The sequence below is a fragment of the Cupressus sempervirens genome, chromosome 3 (genome assembly GCF_028749045.1).
Source record: "Cupressus sempervirens isolate cs-2001-9-10 chromosome 3, ASM2874904v1, whole genome shotgun sequence".
NCBI lineage: Eukaryota > Viridiplantae > Streptophyta > Pinopsida > Cupressales > Cupressaceae > Cupressus > Cupressus sempervirens.
Genome location: NC_143120.1, coordinates 442,984,683 through 442,993,509, shown reverse-complemented (window position 1 = coordinate 442,993,509; position 8,827 = coordinate 442,984,683). Strand labels below are relative to the sequence as shown.

Below are 8,827 nucleotides of genomic sequence, written 5' to 3'. Positions count from 1 at the left end.
CGATCAGTAGATTCATTCTGAGTTCTGTTATCACTTGGTATTCTGTTATTTCGAGCATTCTCACGATATTGCTATAAGGAGGTTCTTCACATCTGGTATCAGAGCACTCTCTTGGGCTCGCTGGGTGGAAATTACATCAAATTTTTTTTCTGTCGTGGCCTTCAGGTTCCTCTCACTTCTAATATCTCTTGTTATTGCAATAACTCTTTTCAGTTGTTCTGTCTGTGAGTGAATTTTTCTAAGTCGACTGTTCAAAAATTTTTTTTAAAAAAAAAAAAAAAAAGTAAAAATTTTTCTGTTTTTTAGTCGTAGCTTCCTTGTTTGCTTTCTGTTTCTGCTCATACTTCCACAGAACGTCTGCAATATCATTTCGCATACTTCCTTCCTTGGCGACCCAACCCCAAATTTTACATATCAAAGCCCTAAATCCCTCATTTATCTAATTTTAGGGTTTGCCCTATCTTTTTCACCTCTCATCCAATCGCCACCAAACTGAGCCACAAGATTCGATTCCTCATTTTGCTCCCTTATCCCTCTTGGACTGTTCGCCTCATTTCGCCTCCCTACCCTTGAAACCCTCATTTTTCTTTTTCCCTTGTCCCTAGGTAGTCTCCCACCACCCGTCGAACACCCATTTCCTATATGAGTTTTACCCAAATCCAAGTTTGCCGTAACTAAAAAAGTTTTTGTTTCTCATCTTCTACCCATTCCAAAAAAAAAAAAAAAAAAAAAAAAAACCTTGTTTTATGGTTGTTACGCGTACAGGAGCAAAAATCATGGAAGAGGAAATTGCATCCCTCAAAACCAAACTTCAAGATTTGGATGACAAAATTCTGGGTCTTAACTTTCAGCAGTCAGCCATGAGCCGAAACCATTCAGGAGATACTGGGTCCTCTTCTGGCAATTTCCGTGGACCAAAGCTTGATTTTCCACGCTTCGATGGTTCTGATCCGACTGGATGGATCTATAGGGCAGAGCAGTATTTCAGCTTGCATAATACTTTGGATAACCACAAAGTCCCCCTTGCATCTTTTCATTTGGAACATGAAGCTCTTCAATGGTTCCGTTGGTACATCAAGGCTAATGTAGGCCCAACGTGGAGCGAATTGTGCACCCTCATTTTGGAGCGCTTTGGCCCTAGTTCCTTTGATGATTTCACAGGAGCACTCACTAAACTGCGTCAAACAGGCACTGTAAGAGAATACCAGACAGAGTTTGAAAAATTAGCTAATCACACAGAGGGCTTGTCTGATGAATTCTTCCGTAGTTGTTTTGTCAGTGGTCTGAAGGATGCACTTCGCTCAGAAGTCAAAATGTTTCGACCTACTACAATGATGGAAGCCCTTGGGTTGGCTAAGTTAGCGGAAGACAAGATTAGTGCTCTACAACGCTCCAGATCTAATTTTGTTCCATTCAGAAATACAGGTTCTCACAACCCTCCAGTCATACCAGCTCTCAGAACTACTCCGATCAAGCACTTGTCTGAAACAGAGATGCGAGTCAGGCGAGACAAAGGGCTTTGTTATAATTGTGATGAGAAATGGTCTCGGGGCCATAGATGTGTTCAGAAAAAGCTCTATCTCTTGGATGTGGATTCTCCACCGGAACTGGAAGAATATGTAGATGCTCAGGAAACAGTGGATGATGAGGTTGAGCCTCACCAGCCTGAACCTCCTTCACCAGAAGCTCCACCAGAGATATCTGTCCATGCTTTGGCAGGAGTCACTACTCCACAAACCATGCGGGTCCAGGGTTTCTTCAAGAAGATCCCTCTTACTATACTCATTGATTCTGGTAGCACTCATAACTTCATTGATCCACGAATAGCCAAACAGGCTGATTTCTTTATCCATCCCTGCTCTAGCTTTGAAGTCATGATTGCCAATGGGGGCACTTTACCTTGTAAAGGGAAATGTCGCAATGTGCGTCTCTCTATTGGAGATTATAACATGCGCTCTGACATGTTTGCCTTACCCTTAGGTGGTTGTGATGTGGTTTTGGGTGCCCAATGGTTACGCACTCTTGGCCCCATTCTCTGGGATTTTGCTGAACTTTGGATGCAGTTTTCAGCCGAGGGGCACCAACACACTTTGAAAGGCTTACAACCAGGGTCTCTCAGCATCATCAGTTCACACCGTATGGAAAAACTTCTTAAGAAGAATTCACATGGTGTCATCGCTCAGCTCCATTCCATTCAGATGCAGCCATCAGCAGTCTCTAGCACTCCTGCCGATCTCCAACACATTTTGGACAAGTATTCTGGTATATTTGTTGAACCTGTGGGATTACCTCCTTCTCGTCCAGAGGACCACCGTATTCAGCTCCTTCCTGGCAGTGTTCCGCCCAACATCAGGCCCTACCGCTACCCATTTCATCAGAAGACCGAAATCGAGATACTTGTCCGTGACTTACTAAAGCAAGGTATTATTCGCCCTAGTACCAGTTCCTTTTCTTCTCCAGTTCTGCTTGTTCGCAAAAAAGATGGGTCATGGCGACTCTGCATTGATTTTCGAGCACTTAATCATCTCACTATAAAGGACAAGTTTCCCATTCCAGTTGTTGATGAACTTCTTGATGAACTTCATGGGGCTCATTTTTTCTCCAAGTTAGATCTTTGTTCTGGGTATCATCAAATTCGGGTTCATGAGGAGGATATACCTAAAACTGCCTTCCGCACACATGATGGTCACTATGAATTTTTAGTCATGCCCTTCGGCCTCACGAATGCTCCTTCAACATTTCAGGTAGTGATGAATAACATATTTCGACCATACCTCCGGAAATTCATTCTAGTCTTCTTTGCTGATATCCTCATATATAGCAAAACTTGGGCTGAGCATCTCCATCATCTGGAGCTTGTCTTGCAACTTCTCTCTGATCATCAACTCTGTAGTGGCGGCCATACCTCTTAGGGAGTCATTTTTGCATCAGAACCGATCACCAAAGTCTGAAATACTTCTTGGAACAACGGGTATCCTCTCCTACACAACAGAAATGGGTCAGCAAACTCATGGGGTATGATTATGAGATCACCTACAAGAAGGGTAAGGAGAATATTGTGGCAGATGCTCTTTCTCGCACATTTGATAATCAAGCTTCCCTTTCCGCTATTTCTATGCCCATTCCCAATTGGTTAGCGTCTGTTCAGCAGGGCTATGACAGTGACTCTTCTTTATCTCAAATCATTCACCAGCTAGCCAATAATCCTTCTGCTATACCACATTACTCTTGGGATGGTGCTTCTCTTCGATACAAGGGTCGGCTAGTGCTTCCTCAGAACCCAGCTCTACATCAGGCTATTTTTTATGAACTCCATGCTTCTCCTTCAGCAGGGCACTCAGGCTTCCTCAAAACTTATGAGCGAGCAAGGAGAAACTTCTTTTGGAAAGGGATGAAACAGACGATTCAACAGATGGTGGCTGAATGTGATACTTGCCAACGCCACAAGGGTGAAACGACCCTCCTTCCTGGCTTGCTCGAACCATTGCCCATCCCTACACGGATTTGGACTGATATTTCTATGGATTTCATTGAAGGGCTTCCTAAATCCGGTGGCAAGACAGTGATCTTGGTTGTGGTTGATCGTCTCTCGAAATATAGTCATTTTTGTGCCCTCAGCCACCCCTATACTGCCTCCTCTGTTGCACAAATCTTCATGGACCAGATATTTCGTCTTCATGGACTCCCTTCTTCCATTGTCTCTGATCGTGATGCAACTTTTACCAGTCATTTTTGGACTAAACTGTTTCAGAAAACTGGCACCAAACTGAAGATGAGTTCGGGCTATCACCCACAAACTGATGGTCAAACTGAAATTGTCAATAAATGCTTGGAAACTTATCTTCGTTGCTTCACTTCCGAGCAGCAACATCAGTGGGCCAAGTGGCTCCCTTTAGCTGAATGGTGGTACAATACCTCTTACCACACTGCCTCTAAAATGACTCCATATGAAGCAGTCTATGGTCAGGCACCTCCAGTGCTCCTTCCCTACACTCCCAACAGCTCACCAGTCCAGGCAGTTGACATAGTTCTCCGCAGCAGGGATCAGATTCTTCGTACCTTACAGGATAATCTTCACATGGCCCGTAATCGGATGAAACAGCAAGCAGATCAACACCGTTCTGAGCGCTCATTTCAAGTTGGGGATATGGTTTTTCTTCGTCTACAGCCATACAAACAATCCTCCCTAAAGCTGAAAGGGCGTCATAAGCTGGCCCCAAAATTTTATGGGCCTTATAAGGTTCTGCAGAAGATTGGTTCAGTTGCTTATAAACTGGAACTTCCTCCTTCTTCCCGCATTCATCCAGTCTTTCATGTTTCTTGTCTAAAGAAAGTTCTGGGTACCACTGTCAGAGCACAAACTACTCTCCCTGAAATGGATACGGAAGGATCCATTATCTTGGAGCTGGTGGCAATCATTGACCAGCGCACTCGCCAGCTTCGCTCTCGCTCCATCTCTGAGGTCTTGATTCAGTGGCATGGCATGCAACCAGAGGATGCTACCTGGGAACCCCTTCTTCAGATTCAACAACAATTTCCACACCTTAAGCTTTGAGGACAAAGCTTTTTTCTAAGGGAGAGGGGATGTTAGGAACCGGTGTGTTCCTTCTGTTTATTTTGTTAGAATAGTGTTGTTGGACGCATATGCTTTGTAAGTCGTCCCGTGAGTATATTTTATTATCCCACATGCATAGGTAGTATTACTTTTCTAGATCGTACCCAGTATATAAGAATAGGTTGAGGCCCTTGATGGGTACGGACGAATTTATTGTATTGAGCTTGCTCAAAGGAGGTTACCCCCTCGAAGTGGCCTGCGATCAGTAGATTCATTCTGAGTTCTGTTATCACTTGGTATTCTGTTATTTCGAGCATTCTCACGATATTGCTATAAGGAGGTTCTTCACAGAAAGAAATGCGCAACACAATGAACACAATATTTTTGAACAAATTGTCTCTGGAAAAATCCCTAAGGGAAAACCAGTTCTACATATGAGAAATTATATTAAACTTCAGCAAATCAAGAGATACAAAATTCCTTGCCTCACACTGGCAGAACTCCGACAACCTCCTAATTTCTCCCGCTGATATTTCTCACTGCTATCCCTGCGCTAACACTGCGCCCTTGCTAACACTGCAAGACTGTTTGCTAACACTGCAAACTGCTTCACAAAAGCTTCTCTCTTTGCCCTTGCTAACACTACAAGACTGTTTGCTAACACTGCAAATTGCTTCACCAAAGCTTCACCCTGTGCCCTTGCTAACGCTGCAAGACTGTTTGCTAACACTGCAAACAGCTTCACCAAAGCTTCACCCTGTGCCCTTGCTAACACTGCAAGACTATTTTCTAACACTGCAAACAGCTTCACCAAAGCTTCTTGTCTTCCTCTCCAAATGCCCCCTAGACCCCTTTTTATACTACTCTCGTTGGTAAACCAACGACCGAGATTAAATCAAACCAACGGCTGAGATTAAGACAACTCAACAGCCAATAATAGAATTGGTTGCAAGGTGTCCAAAAGGGAATCTCTAAAATTAGTAAATAATAACCATTTACTAATTTTTGGCAAGTGGACAAACAGCTGTCCAAACCACCCATAAATACAACCGCTATTCATAGATAAGGACGAACAGCTGTCCAAGCTACCCATAAATAGTGCTGCTATTTCCGGGTCAGAAATAACAGCTGTCCAACTAACAATAATTAACAAGTTTTCCTTAATTGATTATTCATTTCTTTATTATTTGCATTCTGGAGTTCCATTTTCTGTGATACATACATTGTTAATGTGAAAAAATGGAGCGGCTTTTCTACAGTACATTTTTAATAAAGAAGAGAATGTGACATGCTCATCTTTTTGTTTGTACTGATTCCTTCTCACATTTGACCAGTATAGAATTCTTTAGAAACAGTCAAAACATTCACAGATTATTATATTTGTACTCACATTGTTGACATTGTTAAATCAGGTTCATACTGTAGAGGAACAAGTTAGGGCTTCAGCAGAGCATAAACTCGGAGTAGCTAATCAGAGTATTACTGCTGGATTCTTTGACAATAATACAAGGTCTATTCTCATTCAATTAGCTAGTTACCCTGGAAATTTATTTGTCATGCTTTTGATTTATAAAATAGAAAATCGATTTTGTAAATTTTGAATGGTGAAGATGCTTTATTGTACTTTCCACTGCAGTGCGGAAGACCGAAGAGTGTACTTGGAAGAACTTTTGAGGGGTTCTAAAAAGGAAGAAGATACCCATGTGCCAGATGATGAAGCTCTAAATTATCTTTTAGCTCGCAGGTTGTGCGGGTTTTGGCATTCTCTTTGGGAGTCTTAAATTTTCTAAGCTCAACAAATCTAAAGTGATAGTCTGCTTTGTCATTTTGGCAGCAATATTTGAATCAACTGATACTTCTCTCTTGATTTCATTTCAAAAGCTCTTAACATCAACATATATATTGTGATGTTTGTTTGACATGTAGCTTTTGTTCTTGAATATTATTTTGTACCTTTTTAAAATGTTCTAAGAAGCACTATTGACTACCTTGATGAAATGATCTTCTTACTGCCAGTGAGTCCGAGATTGACATCTTCGAGGCTATTGATAAGCAGAGACATCAAGTTGAACAAGTAATGCATTTTATGTTTAAATATACATGGTGCTGTCATTCTTTAGTATTTCAATTTCAACCACTAAATGGGGTTGCATGTTGCTGATACTAGTGATTTTCCTTGAAACAATGTGTTCCAGGAAGAGTGGTTGAAGTGCATACAAGGAAATGGGGATGATCAAGGAACGCCCATACCTCCTAGGTTGTTAGGGGAAGAAGAGTTGAAGCCTTTTGTTGCGGCAATGCAAGCATATGACAATGCACATAATGGTGGAAGAAAGAGGTCTTCATCTGCCCTGGATATTCAACACTATGGAAGGGGTAAACGAGCTAGAGAGGTCAGTTGAGAAGTCTTGGTTGTTTCTATCATGCCATGTCATAATCACTGATAAATTGATCATTTGCTGACAATTGACACTCTTCCTGCCTTTATCAGGTACGCTCGTATGGTGATCAATTATCAGAGGAAGAGTTTGAAAGGCTTTGTCAAGCTGGAGCTCCAGACTCTCCCAAAAATAATGATATGGGGAAAGATCGTAAAACCAAAAGTGCAGTTAAATCAGGGCCAGAAATAGGTGTAAATGAAGTGGTGCCAGTAAAGCGAGGACGAGGCAGACCAAGGAGGGTACCAATTCCACCTCTTTTGCCAAAAGCTTCTGGTATATGCAGTACAGAGGGCAGTTCATTAGGTATACCAGTGTTGGCTTCTATTAATGAAGTCAATAATCGGTCTAAGAATTCTTCAGGTACACCAGTTTCAGCTTCTATTAACGAAGTCAATAACCATTCCAAAAAGTCTTCAGGTACACCAGTTTCTGTTAATGAAGCCAATAACTGTTCTGAAAATTATTCAGGTACACCAGTTTCAGCTTCTATTAATGAAGTCAATAATGATTCCAAGAATTCTCCAGGTACACCAGTGTCAGCTTCTGTTAATGAGGTCAATAATGAGTTCAAGGTGTCAGCTTCCGTTAATGAAGTCAATAACAAGTCAAATAATTCTTCCATTACACCAGTGTCAGCTTCTGTTAGTGAAGTTGATAACGACTTTAAGAATTCTTTGGTTATACCAGTTTTAGTTTCTGTAAATGAAATCAATAACGAGTCCAGGAATTCTTTGGTTACACCAGTGCCAGCTTCTGTTAATGAAGTTGATAAGAAGTCCAATAATTCTTCAGGTACACCAGTGTCAGCTTCTGTTAACGAAGTCAATAACCAGTCCAAGTATTCTTCATGTACAACAGTGTCAACTTATGTTAATAAAGTCAATCGCCAGTCCAAGAATTCTTCAGATACACCAGTGTCAGCTTCTGTTACTGAACTTCAGATACACCAGTGTCAGCTTCTGTTACTGAACTTAGCAATCTGTTTAAGAATTCTTTAGGTACACCATTGTCAGCTTCTGCTATAGAAGCCAATGACCAGTCCAAGCATTCTTCAGTTATACCAGTGCCAGCTTCTGTCGGTGAGCTCAATAATCAGTCGAAGAGTTCTTCAGATAAACCAGTTTTAGTGTCTGTTATGGAAACTGATGATACTCCTATCATCAATTCTCAGTCAAGGGCTCAAGGGATCTGCAATATTGAAACAGATGTTGATAATACAGCCATATTGGCTGAAAATAGTGAAATAGTCCATGGAGCTAGGAAAGCCAATAAGCATGAAAATAGTGGAATTGAGAAGGAAATAGAAAACTCTACCTGTGGAGATTTGGATGTAAAGAAAAATTTGTTACTGTGTAATGTGGCCATGGAGCATACACCAGACAAGCTGGATAAACAAAAAGAAAGTATGGAGATTGACATGAGCCATCATCAGCAAAGGGATGAGGGATCCATCTTGCTAGGTCCAAATGACATGCAAGAAATAGGTGATGCTCAGAGAAATTCAGAAACATCTGCTTTAAATGTTCCAAAGGCAGATCCTGTCCATGAAATAGGAAAAGAAGTTGCAGAATGTCAAGAGGATAATGCTGGTTGCATTTTCGATAAAACAGAAAGTGCACATTCAGAACCAAATCTTCCAGAAAATTTGGTCACTATGCATGCAGAGATCGAAACTTGCACTAAACAGCCTGTAGAAGAACCAGTCATGGATCTGAAACCTGTCGCCATGGACAAAGTATCCAGTATAAGTGATGCAAATAATAATTGATTTGTGTGACGAGATTGAAAAGCAGTCAAAATCAATACACATCTCCGGGTATGCAATAAAAAA

At 41.4% G+C, this 8,827-nt stretch overlaps 1 protein-coding gene across 1 annotated transcript; it reads left to right on the top strand.

Moving 5' to 3' along the window:
* Positions 1-5,870: 5,870 nt before the first annotated feature.
* Positions 5,871-8,764, top strand: LOC149566969 (uncharacterized). The gene is made up of 6 exons (XM_089816586.1): positions 5,871-6,065; positions 6,192-6,299; positions 6,572-6,629; positions 6,751-6,948; positions 7,047-7,947; positions 7,995-8,764. The coding sequence occupies exons 4-6, from the start codon at positions 6,853-6,855 to the stop codon at positions 8,762-8,764; spliced, it is 1,767 nt and encodes a 588-aa protein (XP_089672712.1). The 5' UTR covers positions 5,871-6,065; positions 6,192-6,299; positions 6,572-6,629; positions 6,751-6,852.
* Positions 8,765-8,827: the final 63 nt, after the last annotated feature.